At 44.6% G+C, this 25,911-nt stretch overlaps 1 protein-coding gene across 2 annotated transcripts in view; it reads right to left on the reverse strand.

Moving 5' to 3' along the window:
• The window catches only part of NUDT4 (nudix hydrolase 4), a 440,395-nt gene that overhangs the window by 346,549 nt on the left and 67,935 nt on the right, over window positions 1-25,911 (reverse strand). For both annotated transcript variants that reach the window (XM_044087652.1, XM_044087651.1), the window contains exon 2: window positions 20,938-21,048. In XM_044087652.1, the coding sequence (XP_043943587.1) occupies window positions 20,938-21,048 (111 nt within the window). The remainder of the gene's footprint in view (window positions 1-20,937; window positions 21,049-25,911) is intronic.

Here is a 25,911-nt window from a genome sequence, read left to right on the forward strand (position 1 = left end):
ATGGCGGCTAACTGGACTAACTGTAGCAGCTGCTGCCCCTTCCTTAAAAATCTTTGTAAAAAATTCTAAAATGGATGATAGCAGAGCTCGGAAAGGGTCAATGTTCTGTGTGTTGGCTCAAATTGAGAACCTTTTCCACTTACTGCAGTATAATTTCCTGGTGGATGGCTTGCGAGAAGACAAGAGAATTTGTCTTCTATCTTCTGAAATTGAATGAAGTCTGGCAATTAGGGGAAGTGGATTAATCAAGCAGTCAGTTTCAGGGACTGCAGGGAAGGATGGAGGCCCCCTGACGGGTGCATCAGAAGGTCTGGAACGGGGTCCAGGATCCATGGATCTTCCAACAGGTGATGGTGGAAAAACGGGAACCAAATCTGTCGAGGCCAATAGGGGGCCATGATGATGACAGTCCTTCCCAGCGATTCTGCTTTCTGTAAAAATCTGGGTATCAATGGAAAGGGTGGGAATGCATAAAGGAGACCCAGGGGCTAATCGTGTACGAGTGCATCTCTCGAGGGATGTCCCGGAGGTGGTATTAGGGAAAAGTAGCTTCTGCATTTTGAACTCATGTGGCTGGCAAAGAGGTCGCAGCAAGTTTGGCCCCATTTGCGGAAAATCAACTCCGCAACCTGTTGTTTGAGTGACCACTCGTGAGGGAGCAATATCGCCCTGCTTAGCTTGTCCGCTATCATGTTGGATTTTCCTGGGATGTGCGTTGCTAACAGAAAACGCTGGGATGACACAGCCCATTGCCAGATCCGGAGGGCTTCTCGACAAAGGGGGTAAGACTTGGTTCCATCTTGCTTGTTCAAGTACCAAACTACTGACATGTTGAGCGTCTGAATTGCAACAGTCCCTAGAGGAAGAGAGAGTCCTGAAAGTACTGCAATACCAAAAGTACTGCCCTCAACTCCAGAACATTGATATGCAGATGTGACTCTTGATCCGTCCATGTGCCTAGGGCAGTCTTTCCCTGAAAATGCCCCCCCCCCTATCAGGGAAGCATCTGTGGTCACAGTGGCTACTGGGGGGGGGGGGGGGGAGACAAAGGGCCTTCCGATTGTGACATGGAGAGATGTCAACCACCACCGAAGGTCTCTCTTGCAGGTATTTGTGATGAGGATGATGTCGTGCATCAGCAGTTTCTGGTAAGACCACTGAGCAAAGAGGAGCCATTGAAGGATTCGCATATGCATCCTTGTGAGTGGTACGGCCAGGATTGCAGCTGCCATCAAATCTAGCACCTTCAAGATCTCTGCTGCTGTAGCTTTGTTCTTTGATACTAGTGAGTTGATATGTTGGCGGAGAAGTGAGACTCTTTCGATCGGAAGACGTAGAGTGGTGGTTGAGGTGTCTAACTCTGCTCCTATAAAAACAGTATGCTGTGATGGCGATAAGGCAGACTTTTCGAAGTGGACTGTAATGCCTAATTGATGGCAGAGTGTATTGTGTTGCCTGAGTCAATTGATGCCTGGAGGTAGCGGTGAGGAGCCAATCGTCTAGGTATGGAAACATCTGGAATCCTAGACGCCTCATGTGAGCCATGACCACTGCCATGCATTTGGTGAACACTCTGGGGGCTGTAGTGAAACCAAAGGGCAGGGCTCGAAACTGGTAATGATTGGCTCCCAGCCGGAAACGCAGGTGATCCCTGGAGCGTCTGTTCATCTTTATGTGATAGTACGTGTCCTTGAGATCTATGGAGCACATCCAATTGCCTTTCCCTAGGAAGGGAAGAATGGACTGAAGCATGACCATTCGGAACTTCTTTCTTTACGAACTGATTGAGTCTGCCGAGGTCCAAGATAGGTCTCCAGTCCCCGGTTTTCTTTGGTACCAAAAAGAATCTTGAGTAAGTTCCGAATCCAACTTGGTCTGCTGGGACTGGATTGCGGACTCTTTTTCTAGCAATTTGTGGACCTCTAGGATTGCTTGTTCCCTGACACTAGGTGGAACATCTGGGATTCTGTATACAGGAGTGGGAGGGGTAGAGAACGGTATGAAATATCCTCTGGAAATAATGCTTTGTACCCAAGTATCCAATGTTATGTTTAGCCAGGCTTCTGGGTACAAAGATAAGCGACCCCCGACTGCCTCCAGAGCCGGACAGCCGGGCCTCCCTTCAGGGGCGCAGGTAGGGTTGACCAGAGAACTGCCCTTTGTCACCCTGTTGTTGCGGACCCCCCTCTGCCGAGCGGGCGGTGTCTTTCATTATAACCCCCTCCTCTGCTTCTAGAGGGGGTTTTCTTCACGTGTGTCCTGGAAAGTTCCCTGTGCTTTTCGGAACCACATTTGTTCGCCCTTGGAATAGGGCCGAGTAGGGGAAGAAAAACGGACTCCAACGGCAGATAGGGTCTTGCCTTCCTGCTCACACCTGGTTAAGGTTTCCTTTACTTTGGGCCCAAACAGTGATGAGCCGTCAAACGGAGTGTTAATATAGGAAGACTTAAAGGGCTCCGCACAGGAACAGAAACGCATCCAGGCTGGTCTCCGCAGAGCAATGCCTGAACTAGTGGCTCTACCTCGAACCATCAGCTGCATATGATGAGATGCATGGATGAGTTCACAATCGAATTTAGGGTAGCAAGCTGTGTGTTGACTTTGTCGGCCACCCCTGCAGCTACCGTACCCTGAAGAGCATCTCCTAGCTCTTTCAGATCTCTTTAGAGTCTCGTGAAATGGGTCAAGTAGTTTAGCGATCGAAGAGAAAAGGTCGCTGAACTAAACATGCATTTCCCATATCTATCCATGATCCTAGACTCTCTATTAGGAGGATGGATAGATGTGGATGTTTCAGACACTTCCTTTTTGGTGGCTGCAGCTACCATCATGGCATCAACAGGCACTCCCTTGGTCAAAAAGGCTTTGTCCACTGGGGCAGAGATAGACTTGTTCGGCTTCCGAGGGACAAGTTCCATGGCCTCTGGTGAATCCCACACCTTACGAGAGATCAGGTCCATGAGTTCATCTTAAGGCGGAGACACCCAAGAAGTGGAAAGTTGAGACCCAAAAGCCTTTAAGAGCACTGACTCATCCTCAGTAGGGGGTGTTTTAGACTGCCAACAGCCCCTCTGATTCAGGATCTCTAATATCTCTGCAAAGGAGATATCCTCAGAGGGGGATCGAGGAGACCCTTCTGACTCATCCAGGTCAGTGTCAGATGCCAAAGATTCCTGTGGGGAGTCCAAGTGCCTCCTCTTGCACAATCTCTTCCTGGGTACCTCCTCAGTGGGGGGATCTGGGGAGGTCTCAGAAGAGCAGGTGACGCCCTGTGAGGATACTTGAGGCTCAGGGTCTCTACGCTTCGCAGGGGGACCGGTACATGAAGAAACGGACACAGGAACTTGAGGGAACATGGAAGGCTGAACGGATGCTGACTATGTCTTAGGAGACAGGACTCTCCTCATGGCATCGAAGGTGCCATGGCAACGACGATGGGATGGGGAGAGTGGCCGAACGGATGCTGACGATGTCTTAGGAGACAGGACTCTCCTCATGGCATCGAAGGTGCCATGGCTCCGACGATGGGGTTGGGGAGAGTGGCCGAACGGATGCTGACGATGTCTTAGGAGACAGGACTCTCCTCATGGCATCGAAGGTGCCATGGCTCCGACGATGGGGTTGGGGAGAGTGGCCTAATGATTAAGGTGTTTGCCTTACAAACACAAGGTGCAGGGTTTGAGTCTCACAAGGGATAATTGGCTAGGCTTATAATGGCTTGCAAGGGCAGTTAGCCTAATACTAACCTATGAACCTAACCTAACCAACGAGAAAGGGTAGATGGACCCGAACGGAACGTCTGATCCTCCCACACCAAAACCATAGGCTCTGAGCCTGAGGTAGGAGCCGAGCTCATCAGAGCCGAAGCCCCGAGAGGAAGAGTTGGCACCGACATATCGGTCCGACTATCCTCCCTGGACCAGACAGGAGAACGTCTGCTCCTAGCGTCCTCGGTCGGCGCCGAGGACGTCTGAGTAGATGGAACCAATAACCCCGGTGCGGGTCTCGGTTCCAAGGGTTCGACAATCATCGGTTCCAGTTCCTTCGGCTCCGAGGGTCCAGTACGGCTCGGAGGAGGAGTAGTCAGATCCGGTTCAAGGGTCTTCGGCTCTGAAGTGGTCGGTGCCAACAACAATTTAGCAAGTCCTGCTGCCCTTAAAAGCTTCTGCACTAGCCGATCCATATCCAAATCAGACAGGCTGACCAAAGACTTAGAGGAATGCACCGAAGGTGCTGACTGGAGCAGAGGGGATGAGGGGACCTCAGAGACCAGCTCCAAGACTGGGAGCTGGCTCCAAACCAAAGGGACACTCTGTTCTGAGAGCTGTGGAGCTGATGACCCTGTACTCTCTGATCTCTTTGTCCTCTTGGTCTGTTTGGAATCAGAAGACTTTAAAGATTTTGACAAAGTGCTGGCACTTTTCTGGCTACCCAACACTTCAGAAAAAGAATGCTGCAGTAACCCCCTATCTACAAGTTTTCTCTTCCTTTCTAAGAGAACCCTCGATGAAAAGGAATGGCATATACTGCAGGAGTCTTGGAGGTGTTTAGCCCCCAGACAATAGACACATTGGACAGGTCAGTCCGTAACGGACATTTTCTGTCCACAATCTGGACACTTTTTAAACCCCAATTTGGGGTGAGATTTCTCAGACATTCTTTCAACAGAACACCACAAAAAAATACCTGTAAAGGCTAAATACAGGGCTAACTAAGCTCACACTAAGAAAACTCATAACACTAACATAGCAAGACTAAAGAGGGCCAAGAAAGGGCCTAACACCAAGAAAACAAAAACTACACACAGGGTAGATCTTTACAAAAAAAATAACCTATTAAACTATTATTATTTTAAACTAGAAACACACTGAGCACTAGCAATCACCCAAAGAACTGGAAAAAAAAAAGTTTTTTTTTAAACTTGCGATTTCAAAATGGTCCGAGCTAACTGGATCACCAAGCTCTCTCTTGCCGTGGCAAACTAGATCGGAGGTAATTCCAGCAGTGCATTGTGGGATAAGGGGCTTGGTCTCGAGCTACTGGCAAACCTTGAGCTTTGCTATCGGCCGTGTCGGAGCCGAGGATCGGCTCAGAACCCATCAGTGAGAATAAATGGTGAGATTTAACAACTTCACATTGGACGTTTTGGAGAAATATCTATGAAGACCCTGTGGAACATAATAAAGATGCTGAGTGGACAGAAGTAAAAGAAACATTAAGTTCAAATGTGCAGGATATGAAATGGGATGAAGTAAAGGCGAGAGAAATTGAAGCTCCTAACTGGAAAACCCAAGGCCTAGATGCAGTTAACTAATGTCTGGTTAAAACTATTAACATCTTTACACAAACAGTTATCCCTAAGAACTATTTATATATGCACGCCCTGAACAGACACCAATCTGGTTAACAAGAAAAATACTCCTTAAAAGCGAACCTGCAATCTGTCCTATAAAAAGTATAGACCAATAACTTGCCTTCCAGCAACGTACAAATTATACACGAACTCTGTACAAGCTATTGGATTAGCAGAGGCGCTAGAGAAAATTAAACTGTTCTTTTGGAATAAAATTACTTTTTGGTCACCGTAAGCATTTTGGTTATCTACTTTTGCATCTATTAGCGGTGTTGCGATTCCTGGAATTTGTTGTGGGACTCTTATTCTACATTTGTGGTTTTGAGACAAAGAAAATAGCAGCACGGGCTTATAAGGGTCTAGTGGTAGTTAACCATTTAAAAGCAAATTTTTCCTCAAAAGAAACTGCATGTAAAACATTCCTCACACTTTCAAAATTTCTCAGAACAAACTAAGATACAAGCCTGACAATTCAATAATTCTGAAAAATCAAAGTTGTATACACTCCCCCCCATTCTAATCAATATCCTTATCAGAAAGGGTTAAAACTGGCAGATTATCAGGAAAAATTGCAGGCAGGAACATATACACTAAAGCGGACAGGAGGAATAGGTGTAGGTTCTAGAAAAATCTTCTGTAACAACTCATAGTATTTTCTGAGGGACTGAGAAGCCTCAGAGTTCATAGGTAGGTACTAGGCTATTGGCTCTAGGGCCTGTATAAGCCTAGCCAAAAAGTTACCCTGACTTTCGCCACCCAAGAAAATGATCTTCCTGTGCCCCTGTCGAGCAGAGCCACAGAAGTGATCCCCGGGGTCAATTTCCTATTTCCCATCCAATCAAGATTTTTCTTGAAGAGTGCTAATGAAGAGCTTTGTTTGATATAGATAAGTAGTTTGTTCCAGAGTATGGGAAGTCTCTGGGACAGGACTCTATCCCTCCAGCATGTTCTGTTTATTGTGGTGACAAGGTTTAGGTCCCTAGAGTGTGTAGCTCAGAGGGATTGGAATTTTTTTTAAGTGAAGCATGTCCAACAGCTCTGGGTTTGACATAGCTTTGTATGTTAGGCAGAGATTGCCTTTGAGTAGGCGATATGCGACAAAGTAAAGCTGGAGTTTTCTGAGATGGTCTCTGCATAGGGCATCTGTTTGAGGCTGCTATTCCTCTTTGTGAGGTATTTCTGCGGCCTTTCCAGTTGTAGATGTCTTGTGAGGTACATACCAAAAGGGGTGTTGTACTCAATAATGGGTCAATGAGTCCCAAGTAAAGGGGAACAATGACCTCTTTTTCCTGGATGAGAAACTTTTTGTGATGAGGTGTGCCACGTAGAAGGATTTCCTGACTAATGTGGCGATGTGATTATCAAAGGAGACTGCTGTCTACCTGTGTCCCAAGGTCTCTTATCACATTTTCGGTGTTAAGTAGACTACCGCCTATGTGGTAGTTCATGGGTACAGAGTTTTTACCAAAGGGAATGACAATGCACTTTTTGGCACTGAGCTTGAGGCCATGGCTTTGACACCAGGCATCTGTCTCAGTGAGGCCCTTTTGTAGGATGTTCACATCGTTAAGAGTTTCGATTATGGGTACTAGTTTGCAGTCATCTGCAAGCTTCGTTAGCCAAAGACCTTCTGTGTTAGCCTGCACTTCCACTGAGAACACTGGCACGGCACATTCTAGCAACAGTCCCAGAGACTAGAAATCCCTACAGACAGAATCACAAACTGAGCTCTCCTCAGAGTCTAAACCAGAAATCTCGGGGGGGGGGGGGGGGGACTTGCATCAGTCTCTTATTCTTCCTGTTCAACTTCAGAATCTTGATCATCTTCCGGAAAAGAGGAATCCCCTTTCTTTTATCAGGAACTACTTTATCAGAAGGTTCAATAGCCTGAATTAAAATCCTGACCCATTCCCAGTAACCTACTTCTCTCCAAAGAAAATTGAGGAGGAGTAGATACATGCTTGGTTTTCTGTGTTTTTTTTTTTTGACAGGAAAAACGTGTCCAACAATGTTACTAATGGCAGCAGTAGCTTTTCTAAGGATAGCCGCAGGATACTGATAAAGAGGGAAATCTTCCTTGCTCACTCACTCCCAGGGCTGATAAAAATGGATCTCCCTTGCCCCGTGCTGCTATTTTCTTTGTCTCAAAACCACAAGGGAACCCCAAAAGCTGCAGAGGATGTGGCTCTACTTTAGTCCATAGTGGCGTATGTGCTACATCCAAGGGATCCGGGCTAAAAGATGAGTGGTCTGAGGTACAACAAATGGCCACAGCAAACTCTTACACCTGTGGCTGATGCAAGTTGCTAACCTGATGTGGTGGGCAAAGATGGTTTGCTTAACTTTTCTTTTTGGCTAGAAGAAAGGCCAACTGCAGGATAGGCAGTTTGTCCCATGGTCAAACCAAAAATGGTGCCTCTTTCCCAGGGAAAAACAAACAATTGGTGGTAAACACCATCAGTCCACAAAAGTTACCTTTTGGACATAAAAAAGTAAAAAGCACTTTAAAACACTATGCCAGCCCCACAAAAGTAACACACAATTTCTCCACATAAAAATAGTTTGTTACTTTACATCACTTTTAAATTGACAGAAAAATAAAAAAAAGTGCCACACTTAAAAGTATGTTACAGTTTTAATATAGCATGTTAAAACAACACTCCTGAAGAGGAATTTAATAAAACCAACAAAATGAAGAAAATGGAAGTGTTTTTATCCCAATAAGGAACTTGTATGCCGGGCAAAAGAAAGCACAAGCAGACCGCCAATCCTCAAAAGCCCGGGAGTACTCTTCTGTGTCAGTAAAGCTCTGAAGGGCTTCATGCCCAAACTTGTGTTAGCTTAGCTTGACCTGCCTAACAGTCTGGGTGTGTGGAAGGAACTTTGGAAGATGGCCAGCAGTGATATCCTTGGCAGGATATAACAAATACAGCTAAATCTACCACAGCAGTGGCCAGTCACCTGGGATGTTCATCATACTGAAGTTATCTGGTGACACAGAAGGAAGTGAAGGCCTAGACTTTGGGGCAGTTTTACAGAAATTCCAGGGCAGGGAGGGAAAACAATACGAGGGGAAAAAAAAACATAGGGGCATAAAACCAGTCTGCTTTTTTAGCTTGTCCTTGGTTGTGGGGGGGGGGGGGGCATCCTTCCTGTTTAACCCCCCATGTTACAGCTTTCAGAAATTTTGACTGACTGTACCTTGCAGAGACTACTTACTCAGTTTTCCATCAAAGGATTCTGAACCTGAAAGTTCTACTATATATTGGTATGCAGGGTTAAAAGATCTGAGTAACCCCTGAATTACCTTTCCTCTTTCATCAACTCCTTCGTACCTCAGTAGAGGATAAGCCAAATGGTCTCTAATTCAGGGAATATTCAGGAACTTAACTGACATCCTCTGGTAAAATTCTAGGAACACAGCACAAGCAAACCTTCTCAATGACTCAGTAGTGGCTGACCTAGATACAGCATCAGCAATGTCTTAACATTTTACAGCGTGTTTGGTCAGAGACAGAAGCTATTAAAGAATGCAGAGAGGTTAGTCTCTGAGAAAGGGAGATCAGCAATTAACCCTCTCTTAATTATCAAAAGAAGCCATCAGAAACTTGGACGTGTGAGCCTGACTATTCTGAAGGTGAATGTATAAAAGTAGAATAAGAATAAACTTTCATCCCAAATCAAATGCTTATCTTTGCCAAAAGAAATATTGTTACCTGCCAAAAGATATCTGGTGAAAGATGGTTTTGGCAAAGAAATCACTGCAGGGACCAAAGAGAAAAAATTGTGGATCTCAGGAACCTTATAATTTCAGATTTTTGCAACAAGTCTGATTCTGCCTCCTGTGATATATTTTTTTGGGGAGACCTCCCTCCCAAAGAAAAAGGCTGGCTTGAAGAGAGTATCATATGCTCCCTCCTCTGACACTAAGCAAGGGAAAAGTTCACTTGTCAAAGACTATATTCAAACACAGGATGTGCCTGTCTCAGTCCTTAGCAATGTTTCAAGCATCAACACCAGAAGGATCAAAAATAATCAAAGAGAAATTTAGGGTACCTGAAATGGCCACAGCAAAGTCACTCTATACACACCTGTACAACATTCCTTCTGGCAGATTGGGGGGGGGGGGTGTCTAAAGGCTGGTCTATGCTCCAAAAAAAAGTGACAATACAATTGTCTGAATTATCGGACTGGAAATTAATTTTGAGGTAATTTTTCTAATAACTCGCAAAATCTCAAGTCCTAGGCCCTAGCTAGAGTTTATAACAATAACATTTCTTTCAAAAAAAAAAAAAGAGATCTCAAAAGGGTTTTTCTCAACATGGAACCCTGACTAAAAGAAAAAGTCTTCATATAAACTCCAGTCTGAGCCACAAGTTATCATTTCAGATTTTCTTGACAGAAATTAGGTGGAAGGTTTTTCCACACTGGTGTACTCAACTGCCCAGCCTTGTTGAAGCACTAGCAGACTGTCATCACTCAAAGCCTATGGAGGAGAGCGCACTTCAACAGCAAAAATGCTGTGTAGGTTTGGTGCCATAACTATTGACTTTATTTCACTCTCGAGTTGTACAGTGATTATGGCTCATGAAAGGTGCCCTTAAATTTTGAAAGCCAGCCTGGTCATATCCTTGGCAGGATATAGCCCATATAGCTTAGGCTACTGCAAAAGTGATCTAAAGCTGAACAAAGTACAGTTGTGTACAATTATCATAAATATAGATGTTAAAGTGTATTCACTATTGCAGTCATCACCTGTGGGTTATCCCTGCTGTGGTAGCCCTCGGCCGGCCCGAATACCAGAGTCAATGTTTTTCTGCGTCAGCTACTGTCTCCTGTAGTCTGACGTCAGGTCATCAGAGCTATAAAGCAAGGCAGCCAATGCCATTACCTCAGTTTTTCTTGCCCTAACCCGTCAGAAGCACAACAAACTATGGTAAAGTGGTCCTGGTGGCTAAAAGCCACAGTGGGAAGCTGATGTCCCCCTAGGGAAAGAGGATATAAGGGGGATGGAGGCAGGAAAAAGTACAGTTTTGTACCTACCATAAATGTAGATGTTAGAGTGTTCACACTGCTGCAGTCATCACACTTGGGTTATCCTGCAGTCAGGCAGTCCCGCAGTCGGCCAGAGTTCCAAAGTCTTGGTCCGGCGTCGGTTGCTGTCACTTCTTCCCTGACGTCAGTGCGCCAGGGGTATACAAGATGCATCCGACGCCATTTTCTTAAGGTTTTTCTTGCCCCAGATGTCAGGTGCCCCCAAGTAAGTAGGCAATACATATAAAATAAAAACACCACCTTCAGTCACAAGCAAATACACCACAAAGGTTGTATAGGATGGAAAGGTATAGATAAGGCCAGCTAGTTCAGAGGGGATGGAGAGAGGGTAACCTGGACTGCAGCAGTGTGAACACTCGAACATCTACATTTATGGTAGGTTCAAAACTGTACTACGTTCATCGTGTTACACTGCTGCAGTCATCATACTTGGGTAGAATCCCAAAGCTAAGGTTGGGTGGCTGATCTATAAAAAGAGAGTTAGGATTGGCTACGAGACCCTGCAGAACTGCAGTGGCAAATCCTGCTCTGGATTTAGAGTAAAGAGGCATGTGGTAATGCTTGGTAAAGGTGTGCACTGAACTCCAAGTTGCAGCCTCCAAAATTTCCTTGATAGGTACTCCTCTGAGAAAGGCCGCTGAAGTGGCTTTAGCCCTGGTGGAATGTGGCCTAATGCTATTTGGGACTGATTTCCCATGCTGTGTGTAGCAACTTGAATACAGTGTCCTATCCATTTGGATATAGTCTGCTTTCAGATAGCCTTGCCCTGTGATCCTGCAGCATATGCTACAAACAGTTGCTCAGTTTTCCTGATAGCTTTTGTTTTGTCCAAGTAGAAGCGTAGCTGCCTGTGCATGTCCAAAGAATGCAGAAGTTTCTCCCCTTTATTCTGGGGGTTTGGATAAAAAGTTGGCAAATGGATGGTTTGGTTAAGAGCCACACTAGATACCACCTTTGGTATAAAGGTAGGGTTTGTCCTTAAAGAAACCCTGTCCTGATGAAAAATTATAAAAGGTTCCACTGCCATTAATGCCTGTAGCTCTTGAGACTCTTCGTGCTGAAGTTACTGCCAGGAGCAGAGCTGTTTTCCATGATAAAAATTTTAGATCGGCTGTATTGGCTGGCTCAAAAGGTGGCAGGGTCAGTTTTTCCAAAACAAAATTCAGGTCCCAAGTTGGTGTTAGTGCTCTCCGGGGCGGTCTTATGTTTTTAGCCCCTCTGGAGGTACTGCTTTAGCAAGGGATGAGAGAATAAAGGAGGATCCATGTTGTAATGTGCTGAAATGGCAGAGGCGTGGATCTTAATTGATGAGAAGGATAGGCCTCTGTCCGGCATCTCAGTTAAGTATTGTAAAATCTGAGGAAGGTTTGGAACAAGAGGGTCAAGGCTTTGAGCCGGATTCCAGGCGCAGAATCTCTTCCATTTTTCTGAGTAAGCTTTCCTGGTGCTAGGCCTCCTGGCCTCCAAAATGACATCCATAACCGCTTTAGAGAGAGGTGTTGCCTGTTTGACTAATAAATCTGCCATGCAGCCAGGTTTAGGGTTTTGAGCTGACCGTGCAGGATCTGATTGTTTTGTTGAGTCAGAAGGTGTGGAATTTGAGGAAAAATCCATGGTGGGCCTCGAGCTAGGTTCCTTAAGATAGGGTACCAGTGCTGACGTGGCCAGTCTGGAGCAATCATGATCATCTGTGGTTTCTCTAGTCTGGCTTTTAGGAGTACCTTTGAAAGGAGAGGCAGAGGCGGGAAGGCATAAACTTTTAGGTTTTTCCAACTGAACAAAAGAGCATCCACTTTCCACGCTTGTTTGTGATAAGTCCTTGTGCAGAATTTTTGTAGTTGGCAATTCAGTGGGGAGGCAAAAAGATCTATGTCTGGACATCCCCATTTTTGCGTTACCATGCTGAAGATTTGTGGATTCAATTTCCATTTGTGAGGGTCCATGATATTTCTGCTTAGATCGTCTGCCAGAGTATTTTTCTTTCCTGGCAGGAATTGTGCTTGCAAGTGGTACGTTAGAGCTGTGTTCCACAAGGTCATGGCTTGCCTGCATAGGGGGGTAAGAATGAGTGCCCCCTTGCTTGTTTATGTACCACATTAATGCGGTGTTGTCTGTCTTTAATAATAATTGTCCTGGATGCAGAAGGTCCTTGAAAGCTGTTAGGGCATTTTGAACAGCCAACATCTCTTTTTGATTGATGTGAAGATGCATCTGGTCTGCGGTCCACTTGCCCTGAATGCATTTTCCTGCCATGTGTGCTCCCCAGGCGTAATCTGAAGCATCTGTTGTTAGAGTCTGCCTGGCTGTGGGTAGGATGAAAGACTGACCCTTGTTTAGGTGACATGCCTGTGCCCACCATCGAAACTCCTGTTGTAAGCAGGGAATCATTGGTATTACTGCTTCTAAACTGTGAGAGTGTTGAGTCCAAACACTTTTTAGGTACCATTACAGTTTCCTCATATGCAGTCTGGCATATGGTATTAGTAGTATGCAGGATGCCATGAATCCCAGGGCCTGCAGAATTTTTCTTGCAGGGAGATGGGACTTTTTTGCCAGTAATTGAAAATATTGAGTTAGTTGAACCTGTTTGTCTGGCGTGAGGTAAGCCATCTGGGCCGTTTTATTTAAGCTGGCACCCAGGAATATAATCTGTTGTGAGGGCACTAGTTTTGACTTCTTTTCATTTACTGTGTACCCTAGAGAAGTTAGCAACCTCTTTACAAACACCAGATGCTGTAGAAGAATGTCCTTTGTCTCTGCTTGAATGAGCCAGTCGTCCAGGTATGGATATATTTGAATTCCTTTTTGTCTGCAAAAAGCAATTACTGGTGCCAGGCACTTTGTGAAGACCCTGGGCACAGTAGATAAGCCAAAGGGCAGTGCAGAGAATTGATAGTGCATTGTACCAGCTTTGAATCTGAGGTATCTTCTGCAATTTTGTCCGATAGGGACATGCAGGTATACCTCTTTTCGAGGTCCAGGGTAACAAGCCAAGCGTTCTTGCCCAGCATGGGTAGAAGCTGCTGTAATGTCAACATTTTGAATTTCAGAATCTCCAGGTAAGTATATAGAATTGAAAGGTCTAGTATGGGCCTCCAGGCCTTGTCCTTTCTGGGGACCAGGAAGAGTCTTGAGTAAAATCATTGTCCTTGTTCCTGCTGGTAAAATCCTTGTTCCTGCTGTGGTACTTTTTGAATAGCTCTCATGTCCATGAGGGCTGAAATTTGTTTTTGTGCCTCTGCCCACTGATTTGGTGGCAGGTCTGGCATTCTTTTTAGCCTTAGTAAAGTATGAAAGTGGAACCTGTAACCTTGAGACAATATTTAGAACCCATTTCTCTTGGGTGATTGTTTGCCAGTTTTGAGAAAAAAGTGCTAGTTTTCCCCCCAGGGGGGCTTCCAAAAGGGAAGTGCTTGGTGTACGAAGGGGAAAGTCATTGTGACTGTTTCCTGTAAGGTTGAGACTTGTCCTCACCTGCTTTTGGGGTTGAGGTGCCCCACTGTAGTTTGTTTGAGCCTTGGGGTTGAGATCTGCCTCTTGGGTGTCTGTATCTGCCTCTCTGTGGTCTGTCTGACACTGGAAAGGACCAATTTTTTGTAGGCCAATTTCTGCTAAATCGAGGTGGCTGTACCTGTAAGAAATCCTTGACTGTATGCATAGATTTAGCTTTATCCTCCATTTTCTTTAACACTTCTTCTGCCTTAACACCAAACAAGGTATCATGCTGTAAAGGAGCATCCAATAATTTTGCCTTAACATGATCAGGTAAACTGTTCTTTTAACCAAGCATGCCTTCGAATCACTGAACCTGTAACTGCGGCTCTACAAGAGGCCTCTAGAGAATCAAAACCACATTGCACAGCATGTTTTCCCACCTGTTCAACTGCATGCAATAAATCCTGCATTTCTTTACAATCTGGAGCTTCTGAGCTTGCAAGCATTTTCTGTTTTAATTGAGCCATTAAATATTGTTCGTACTTAAGCATGTGAAATTGGCAATTTAAAGCTCTTACTGCTAAAGTTGCAGAAGTGTATACTTTCTTCCCCCAGCTATCCAAAGCTCTGGAATCTCTGTCAGAGGGTACTGGATTTTTTGCAATGGAAGCCTTAACCCCTTTTGGACCCTGGGAAATAGTTTCTGGATCAGCAGAAGGGTTTTTATAAAGAAACTTGTGAGAGTCAGGGACTCTGTAGTACCTATCTGGCTTGGCTGGTGCAGGGAGCAAGGAATCGGGAGATAAACAGAGAACTGGCCTAGAAGAGGCTTTGTCGTCGGTTTTGGACCTCAGATGTCGGTCTTTATCCTTGTCCTTGTGTTTTTTCGGTATTGCGGTCGTCGGTTGATCCAACGGCATAGTATAATTGAACCTTCGGCCAAAGTACTGCAAAGCAAAATCAAAACATCTTTTAATAGTACGTTTGTTAAATCTAGCACAAAACCGACAACTAGTGACGTCGTGATCAGGGCCTAGGCATGGAATACAGTAAGAGTGGAAGTCCTTATGAGGTATTTGCTTTCCACAAGAAATACAATTATTAACTTTTTCTGACATCGGTCAGAGGCAAGAAAAAAGTTTCCCCATCGAGGTACTTAGCTTTATTGAAGACTTTGGATCTGAAATTCGACTTCGAAAATCTCAGGAGTCGGCCGACTGGCACTTGCGAACTGCTTCTGCTTCAGGCACCGTGCAGCAAGAAAGACTGTAGAAAATGGCGTCTGATGCATCTTGTATACCCCTGGCGCACTGACGTCAGGGAAGAAGTGACAGCAACCGACGCTGGACCAAGACTTTGGAACTCTGGCAGACTGTGGGACCGCCTGACGGCAGGATAACCCAAGTGTGATGACTGCAGCAGTGTAACACGATGAACATCCAGGACTTGGGGGATGGAGGGAGGAAAACCAGGACTGCAACAGTGAATACACTCGAACATCTACATTTATGGTAAGTGTACACAACTGTACTGTGTTCTTCGCGTTTCACTGTTGCAGTCATCTCCTGTGGGAGGATTCCCAAAGTTGAGGAGAGGGAAGGATTAGAGCCCTAGCCATGGGTCAGCAAGCCCTGCAGAACTGCAGAGGCAATCCCTGCCCCAGACTTAGAGAAAAGAGGTGGGTGGTAATGCTTTGTAAAGGTATGGACAGAGGTCCAGGTGGCAGCGTCCAAGATGTCCCTGGTGGGAACTCCTCTGAGGAATGCTGTGGAAGTGGAGACCACCCTAGTGGAATGGGTACGAATAGACTTAGGGGGTGATTTCCCATGTAGTCTGTAGCAGAAATGGACACAGTGTGATATCCATTTGGAAAAGGTTTGCTTGGAAATGGGCTTCCCCTCTGCCCCTGGGGCAAAGCTGATAAGAAGCTGGTCTGCTTTTCTGAATGGTTTAGTACGGTCCAGGTAGTATCCGAGATGTCTGGGCAAGTGTAGTGAGTGCAGAATTCTTTCCCCCTTGTTTTGAGGGTTAGGAAAGAAGGTGGGTAGATGTATGGCTTGGTTGAGGGTCACATCAGATACCACCTTGGGCATAAAGGAGGGGTTAGTCCTCAGGGTGACACTGTCTGCATGGAAAATGATGAAGGGCTCAACAGCCATGAGTGCCTGAAGTTCTGAAACCCTTCTGGCTGAGGTGATAGCTAGTAGGAAAGCAGTCTTCCAGGAGAGGTATCTCAATTCTGCTGAAGTAGCAGGTTCGAATGGAAGTAAAGTTAAAGTTAGTTTTTCTAAAACATAATTCAGGTCCCAGGCTGGCGTGGGTGGCCTGCTGAGAAGGTCTGATATTAGAAGCCCCTCTGAGGAATTGTTTGATCAAAGGATGGGAGAACAGGGGCTGATCTGTGTCAAAATGAGCTGAAATGGCTGAGGCATGGATTTTAATAGAAGAAAAGGAAAGGCCACTATTGAGTAACTCAGCTAGGTAGTCCATGATAAGACAGACAGAAGGGTGTGAGGTACTGCTTCCTCTGGAGTGGGCTCCAGGAGCAGAATCTTTTCCATTTCCCTGCGTAAGATTTTCTGGTACTGGGCCTTTTGGCCTATGTGATAATGTCTAGGACCGGTTTCCTTTTAAAGTATTAGCCATGCTGACAGTTTGAGTGTCTGCAAGTCTGGCTGCAGCACCCCCCCCCCCCCACCTGGGTCAAGAAGTCTGAGATCAGGGGAAGCTGCCTGGGAGGCTGTAATAATCAGGCTGCGCAGTAAGGGCTACCAATGTTGTCTGGGCCAATTTGGAGCAATGAGGATGGACTTTGGAATAAGAGGCAGAGGAGGGAATGCGTACACAAAAAGGGAGTTCCTGGGGAAGGTCAAAGCATTCACCTTCCACACTAGGTGGTGATACTCCATGGTACAGAATTTTTTCAGCTGGTGGTTGAAGTGCGAAGCAGAGAGATCCACCTCTGGAGTTACCCACTCCTGAAGGAGTTAAAAATAGACTTTTTTTGTGGCGCTGCCATTCATGGGGACCCAGTAAGTTTCTGCTTAGGTGGTCTGCCAGGGTGTTGCTGACCCCTAGTGGGTATTGGGCAATTAGGTGTAAACCCATGGAGGCGGCTGTCAGGCAGAGGTTCATGGCTAGCCTGCACCGAGGGTAAGATTGGGTCCTTCCCTGTTTGTTGACATACCACATTACTGTGGTGTTGTCTGTTTTGATAAGGAAAACCCCTGGCCTGAGATGGGGTTTGAAGGATGTCAGAGCCTTTTGTACTGCCATCATTTCCTTCTGATGTAAAAGGGAAGGTGCTGGGCATCCCAAAGACCTTGGGTGCACCTGCCTGCTAGGTGAGTGTCCCCAAGCAATGTCTGAGGCATTGGTGGTAATGGTCTGGCTGGTAGGGTGGAGGATGAAGGGATGACCCTTGTTCCTGGCACAGGCCCCTGCCCACCAGAGAAACTCGGCCCTTATACAGGGGATCAGAGGGAGAGAGGTCTCTATAGGCTGAGAGTGCTGACACCAAAGGTTTTTTAGATACCACTGAGGTTTCCTCAAGTGAAGCCTGGCCAGAGGAATTAGAAGGATGCAAAATGTCATGTACCCCAAGGCTTCCTTCCAGTGAGGTGACTTCTGGAAGCCAGCTGGGTAAAGTAGAGAGAGGCAGGAAGCTCTGCTTTTCTGGGGATAAAAGGCCATTTGGGATGGTGTGTCCAGTAGTGCTCCCAAGAAAATTATCTTCCTGGAGGGTGTTTGCTTTGATTTATTCTCGTTGATGGTGAACTCTAGGTAAGTTAGGAGGGTTTTGACAAAGAGAAGGTCCTGGAGCAGCTTTTCTTTGCACTCTGCCTGAATGAGGCAGTCGTCCAGATAAGGGTAACTCTGTATATTTCTCTATCTGCAAAATGCTATGGCTGGGGCTAAGCATTTGGTGAATACTCCGGATGTAGTAGATAAGCCCAAGTGTAGTGCAGAGAACTGAAAGTGTGAGCCTGCACTGAAGTGCAGGAATTTCCTGCAGGATTTGTGGAGGTAGGCATCTTTTAGGTCTAGGGTCACTAGCCTTGCATTTTGTCAGCATAGGCAGCTGCTGCAAAGTTAGCATTTTGAATTTGGGGACCACCAGGGAGGTGTTCAGAATAGATAGATCCAGGATGGGGTGCCAAGTGCCCTCTTTTCTGGGAACAAGGAATAGACTGGAATAAAAGCCTTTGTCTGTTTAATCTGGGGACAGGCTCTACTGCCCCCTGGGATATAAGAGTTTGTACCAGTTTCAATGCCTCTGCCCATTGATTTGGAGGCAAGTCTGGGTACCCTCTTGTAATTGGGAGTTCGTTGAAAGAGAATTTGTATCCCTGAAAAATGATCTTTAGGAACCATTGGTCCTTTGTTACAGAAAGCCAATTTTCTTTGCAGAGGGAGATCCTTCCTCCTACTTTTAGCGAGTGAAAGGCAGGGGGAGAGGGAGTCATTGAGAGTTTTTGCCATAGAAGGGTGACTTAGAACTCCCAGCCTTTGGGACAGAAGTAGTCCACTGTTTGGTTCTCTGTTGCCCCTGGGATAGCAGCGTGGGTGGTCTGTCCATGCGGGGCTTACCTTTGCCCTGTCTGCTAGATGCAGGGAAGGACCAGTGCTTACAGGGAAAGTTCCTGCTGAACCTGGGAGGTTGAGCCTGAAAGGAATATTTTACTGTTTGCATAGATTTTGCTTTGCCTTCCATCTTTTTAAGCACCTCTTCTGCTTTTACTCCAAACAAGCGGTCCTTATCCAGGGGTGCATCAATTAGTTTAGACTTGACATGATCGGGGAGAGGTTTTTCCTTCAACCATGCATGTCTCCTAATCACAGATCCTGAGACTGCTGCCCTGCTTGAGGCTTAGAGGGCGTCATATCCACAGTGTAATGAGTGTTTGGCCACTTGACAAGTATAGTCAGGAAAGGTTGAAATCCTTTGTTTTAATAGTTCCAAAGTGTGTTGTTGATATTTTAACAACTGGAACGGACAGTTGAGTGTTCTGATAGCCAAGGTTGCAGAAGTATATGCTTTTTAACCCAAATCTGTCCAGAGCTCTGGAATCCTTGTCAGAAGGAACAGGATTCTTGGCAGAACTAGTCTTAGCTCCTTTAGGTCTCAGTGTAATGACCTCTGGTTTTGCAGCAGGATTTCTGTACAGGTATTTGTGAGAATCCGGTACTCTGTAATACCAGTCAGGTTTACTGGGAGCAGGTGGGAGGGCATCATGGAAATCATCATCCACCACTTATAAATAGGAGGGATAGCCAGGAATCTGTGCTGGGGCAGGTCCAGAAACTCTTTCCTTGGGCTAGCGGAAATCTTGGGATTCCCATAGGAAATGTTCCCCGAGGGTGTGAAGGGTTTCCCCAAAGGAAAGGTCTTCTGGTGGGGAGGCAGAAGGAATGGATTCCTCTGCATCTGAATCCTCATAAGCAGTCAGAGGTTGTTCCTCGTCAAATTCCTCAGGAATCCTGTTCGGTCATAATTTCTGGGGAAGGGTCTCTTTTCCTTTTAGAAGTTGTGGCCTGACTATCCCTGATAAAGGAAATAAGATCCGCCGCCATTTTAAGCATTTGTGCTTGGGGTGGTGGAGCAGGGGCAAGATGATGGCTAGATGCAGATTTTCTAGGAGTGGCCTGGCTTCTAGGCCTAAGAGTATCCGGTCTGATAGAAATGGTAGTCGGATGAGAAGACGTCTGTTTTTGTCTAGACTCAGTAGTGCAAGAGGCCTCTTCGGAAGCAGGTGCCTCGGCTCTGGACACAACCGAGGCAGACAGCCAAAGGCACGGAAGAAGAAGACTATTTCTGCAGTATACCAGACTCCGAAAGTGCCTCAGTAGACGCCTGCATAGATATCGAATCGGGGATCAGGGGCTGCGAAAGTGCCTCACTGAATCCCGGAGAACTGACCCGTTTAGCGGTAGAGTCGTCGGAAAGCTTAGCTTTGTGTGGTCTGTCTCTATCTTTATCCCTGCGTTTTTTTGGAATGTCCACAGATTAATGGCTGACAGACGCCATTTCGGAATGCGAAGACGGAAGATGAAAATACCAGTCTACAATAAGAGCTCTATGGCAAATGGTTCACGTTAAAGAGGGGACAGAATCAGCAATGGGGGACATCGTGGTCTGGACCTAAACAAGTGACCGTATGAATGGAAGTCTCTGTGGGGGATCTGCTTTCCACAGGCGAGACAATTGTTAACTTTTTCTAACATCGGTTAGTGCAAGAAAGAAGGATCCCCAATGGGGTACTTGGCTTTAGACATTTTCAGCTGAAATTCAAACTCTGGTAGCGACCGACCGGCACACTTGCGAACTGCTTCTGCTACGGATTCCACGGCAAGAAAGACACGTGTAATTGCGTTGGCTGCCTTGCTTTATAGCTCTGACAACCTGACTACAGGTGACAGCAGCAGACGCAGAAAAACACTGACTTTGGTATTCAGGCCAGCCGTGGGCTACCATGGCAGGGATAACCCACAGGGGATGACTGCAACAGTGAAACGCTAAGAATATCAGGGTATTCTTACCTTACACACATACAATTTATGATGCAGGCTCAGTGCTTGATTAACAGTCTTGACTGACCGTCACATGTCAAAATATTTTTCATCAATCCAGTACAGCACAGTGCATTTCTGTTCTAGCATGCAGTCACAGTTCTACTTTGCTATCGATATGCATGCAAACATACATCCTTGTTTTTTTTTTTTTTATGACACAACCAACTAGACAGATGCAGTATGTTGCTGCAGTCACATTCCAAACTGGGAAGAAAGTAGTTATACTAGTGGCACCCTGTTAACAGAAGCCTGGAGCCACTGGAGGTTTTCAACTGCTCAGCTTGCCCTGTGGCTGGCACCTACAGCAGCAATGTGGTGATACCATTTTATGGACTAAATGTCAAACCACTTATTCTACACGTCATTATAACCTGCTGAAAGTTAATTGTTTTCTAAAACTAAGTTAGCTGATAAAGTGTCTAGTAATATACACTTTAAGCAGTTAAACAAGGACAAAAGTATGCAATGGAATTTTTTTTTTTGAATAAAACATGCACTAAAAATTATGCAGTTAATCTCACCTCTTCAAAAACTTCTCTAGCTGCTGCACCCCCAGGCTCCTCTTCAGGTTCCAGGCCTCCTCCTGGTACAATCCACTGGTCTGGATACCGACTACTGCTTACCAAAAGCACCTGCAAACACCCCAAAAATGCTTTTTACAGCACTTTATCACAGAGCATTTTATAAAACAGATATGAACAAATGTTAAACGGGTAATAAAAGATGAAGCTATGAAACTGAAATAAAAAACAATTAATATAGAATTAAAAATACCATACTAATTTACAACAAATTTAAAACAAGCCCATATCTCAAAATTACAATGAAACATTAAACTGCGGCCATTTCATTTCTGCAATTTAAAAACCTATACTAACCTAATGACGGAAACAAATGATCTATAACAAATAATGAACAGCCAAATTAATAACCTTTTATTTCACATTTTAATATACGGCTACCATGAAACACAAGTCTCAAACATGTTCAGCCTTGTGCATAAAATGATACCCAATAATGAATTAAGAATTCACTGTGAAAATGAGCTTCAAATGCATGGAATAGTTTTAAAAGTGTACTGGTCATTTTCCTAGGTGCATTTTGGCATCTAATGAATCAAGTGACATAATGCATTTTTATCCTTCACGCTCCTTATTCATTTTGGTAGTTTTAATAAAATGATTCAAACTTTTTATTAAACCACATCCCAAAATTTACTATATTCTATGGTGGCATCTCAGTAGGGATACCACAGACTTCTTCCACGGACTTTAATGCATCTCTGTGAGTATGTGGTGTTGTGCCAATAGGCGATATTCCATGCATGCATGGTGTTGTACTCATTAAATTCTGCAGATACACTTCCCGCTTACCCTACACTGATGTCACAGAGTTTACATTTTGTTCTCTGTGACAGGCTCACAGTTTTAACCCCCCCCCCCCCCCACCAAAGTTTCCCCACACAACTTGCAGCCAAAAATGCTAGTTAATGGGAGGAGATGTGGATCAGCACTTTCTCTATAACAAACTTTTTTCTTCTTTTCCTCAGCCTATCATCCCCCTTCCAGACAGCCAAGCTCTGAAATTTTTACCAACTACTTAAGATTTGTTGGCTGTTGCCCTTCAGAAACTGAATGCCTGATCTTATTCTAGCACTATTACCCCTGCCCTCTTGGTTTTAGGGTGCTAGGTTCTCCAGCATTATTTACCCTCCTTTACCCCCTGTACTGACAACTTTGGCTCTGGTGGCTGTTATCATAAGATGGGTTGCCAAATGGCTTACTGACAGAACCCACACTGTGAAAGTAGCAGACTCCAAATCAGACTTCAGACCAGTGACAAGTGGAGTACCACAGGTTTCAGTGCTGAGTCCTCTCCTGTTTGGTATCTACTTCTCTGAAGTACAAGCTAATACAAAGTCTTTGGCTAACTAAATTCGCAGATAGGAGCCATAATTCGAAACTCCTAATGATGTGGGCATCCTACAAAAGGGCCTCACTGAGACAGATGCCTGATGTCAAAGCCATGGTCTCAAGCTCAATGCCAAAAAGTGCACTGTCATCCCCTTTGGTAAAAACTCTGTACCCATGAACTACCACATAGGCGATAGTCTACTTAACACCAAAAGTGTGATAAGAGACATTGGGACACAGGTGGGCAGTAGTCTTTCCTTTGATAATCACATCGCCACAGTGGTCAGAAAATCCTTCTACGTGGCATACCTCATCACAAAAGGCTTCTCATCCAGAAAAAAAGGTCATTGTTCCCCTCTACTCATCACTCATTAGACCCATTAGAGAGTACAACGCCCATTAGACCCATTAGAGAGTACAACGCCCATTTTGGTATGTACCTCACAAGACATTTACAACAACTGGAGAGGCCGCAAAAATACCTCACAAAGAGGATTACTGGCCTCAAAAAGATGCCTTGCACAGACCGACTTAAAAAACTTCAGCTTTACTCCGTTGCATATCGCCTACTCAGAGGCGATCTCTGCCTAACATACAAAGTTATGTCAAACCCAGAGCTGTTGGACATGCTCCACTTAAAGAAATCCCAATTCCTCCGAGCTACACGCTCTGGGGACCTAAACCTTGTCACCATAAACACAACATGCTGGAGGGATAGATTCCTGTCCCAGAGACTTCCCATACTCTGGAACAAACTACCTATCTATATCAAACAAAGCTCCTCATCAGCACTCTTCAAGAAAAATCTTGATGATTGGATGGGAGATGAGAAATTCACCCCGGGGATCACTTCTGTGGCTCTGCTCAACAGTGGCACAGGAAAATAATTTTCTTGGGTGGTGAAAGCCAGGGTACATTTGGCTAGGCTTATATAGGCCCTAGGGCCAATAGCCTAGTACCTACCTATGAACCTATGGACAGCAGGTGCTACCATATAACTAAGAGTCCATGAAATGCTGATGTAAGGCTAGTGCTATTCGTCATTGGGCAAAATGCTCAGAAAAGTGAACTCTACCAACACCTGTGCTCTGCAACCCTGGGATTGTGCAGACACCCCCACACTCTCCAGACATAAATATAGCTAACTCCACTGTTTGGTAGCTTTCCATCACTCTGTTGGCATTTGACAAACATACTCAATATATACTGGCATGCTCCCTAGCAAGTTATCCTAGCGGTTTGCCAGTATTTCTAATGGAAACTCTGTCTGACGCTCACTTAGGATATTACAGCTGCTTATTGCGGATATGGCCTGAAGTACTGACCGTGCACCCCCCCCCCCAACAGCTTGCCGGGGGGGGGGGCACATCCCTTTTGTACCTTTTTACAACCTTGACACCCATATAAAGTACAAAAGCATAACCATATTATTTAAACCACAACAGAAGGAAAGCGAGATGGTGCAACCAAGATGTATAATAAAAAAAACGAGCAGTATATCCAAAACGCTGCCTGCAAACCCTCTCGTAGTGAATTCAGCCAAAATATGAATAAAACCTTGTAAATTAAAACCAAAAGTGTTTAATAAACACAAATATAACTTAAGCGCTTTCACTCGAAAACCGAGCTTCATCAGAACAATGTAAAAACTGATGCAACACCTTATATAAGAACGACACAAAGAATGCTTTGTCTAAACATATCATGGAATTTGGAATAGACCATACTTTTAAATTTTGCATTTTAGAAACTGTCATGTGCAATCCTAGAGGGGGCAATATTAAAAATTATTTAGCATGTAGAGAATTGTGGTGGCAAGTTTACACTGATGCCACCACTCCCCCAGGAATTAATGATTATATATCCATCAAACCTTTATTATAGATGGATAGATAATATGCAAAATTGTTTATCAACATTCACTTTTTATTTGATTTTATTGTTAGTTGTCTTGAGTTTTTTGTGATATTTCCCTTTTAATATTTATTGAGGTATAGTTCTGTTTTGGCGCCAAATTAATTATATAAGGTGTTGCATCAGTTTTTACATTGTTCTGATGAAGCTCGGGTTTCGAGTGAAAGCGCTTAAGTTATATTTGTGTTTATTAAACACTTTTGGTTTTAATTTACAAGGTTTTATTCATATTTTGGCTGAATTCACTACGAGAGGGTTTGCAGGCAGCGTTTTGGATATACTGCTCGTTTTTTTATTTAACCCACAATGAAATACCAGAGTACTGAAGTAAATCCAGATAATTAAAAATATGCAGAGCAGGAGCTTGTAAGGGACTGAAAATTACTTCTAATTACAACCTCTATTTTCATTCATGTTCAGCAAGCTATTTTCCACATACATGATGATGCAACGATTAAGACTTCTGCCTCACAGTTGCACAACTGTACTGGAAGGATTACTCCTCATGGAATGCAAGTAAAACTTACCATAACAGTAAATGCACAATCACTGCTACAGTAGCCCAAGGTACAGGGTTACAGCTTCCAAAGCTTAAGGGCACCCAGCCCTTAGGAAGATCAAACATAGCAGAGAGAGAGCGAGAGAGAGAGAGAATTAATAGTGGTCTGGGCACCAAGCCTTTCAGCGTTTTCATATCAAATGAAAGAGGGAGGCTACAGTCATGAAAAAGGTTAATGTTAGGTAAAAACAAATCTATGTCCTAACCCTGGCACCCAAAAAACAAAAATTAGGGAATGGTGGGAGAGAGTAACTACTGGAGTAGAGATCAAACGTTTACCGTTACGGCAAGTTTATTTGCACAACTGTACTATGTTCATCATTTGATTATTGCGACAGTAGCCTGTATGGGTGAAATATCAAAGCGCAGAAAGAGAGGGAGGAGGAAGAAAGAGGGTCCAGGAGACCCTGGAGAATGGTCCTAGCAAAGCTCACTCTACGCATGGAAAAAGTAGTCAAGTTTGTAGCAATTTGAAAAAGATCAAATTGCTGCCTCTAGAATATTTCCTGGAGTTCACCTCTTTCCAAAAAGAGAATGAAGAAGCCAAGGCTACTGTAGAATGTGCCTTGACCATACCTAGAATTTACTTACCATGGTTTGAACAAAAAGAAAAAAAGAGTATGGAGACGGTCATGAGGAAATTTCTGGTTTTGGATACTGCTTACCCTTTTTCTTACCTTCGTAAGAAATTACTTACTTATCAAAATATCTGAAGATTTTGGTTCTGATAAGATATGAGCTCTCTGTAGACATCCAGGAGTATGAAGAACCCCCCCCCCCCATTTTTATGTTATGAACAGAAATTTAGTCGTGTGTCCAAATAGCTTTAATTATTTATTTACATTTGTTGACTGGGATAGTCTGACTGGATATATGTCCATTTTCAGCAGAGGCCCGGGTAGAAAAGCTCCAAGGTTGACAATGACAAAGATGCTTTTAGAAAAAAAGTTGCATACATCCATGAGTACATCAATAACAATGTTAGTTACATATATACCGTAGATATATACATACAGTAGTTGCATTGCTTGCAGAAGGTACATTACATGACATATTCAGAATAGATCAGGTACAAATTCTGGCTAGGAATGTTTGTGCGTTGACAATCT

Source organism: Protopterus annectens, chromosome 11.part0 (genome assembly GCF_019279795.1).
Source record: "Protopterus annectens isolate FY-2018-M chromosome 11.part0, PAN1.0, whole genome shotgun sequence".
In the NCBI taxonomy this organism is placed as follows: domain Eukaryota; kingdom Metazoa; phylum Chordata; order Ceratodontiformes; family Protopteridae; genus Protopterus; species Protopterus annectens.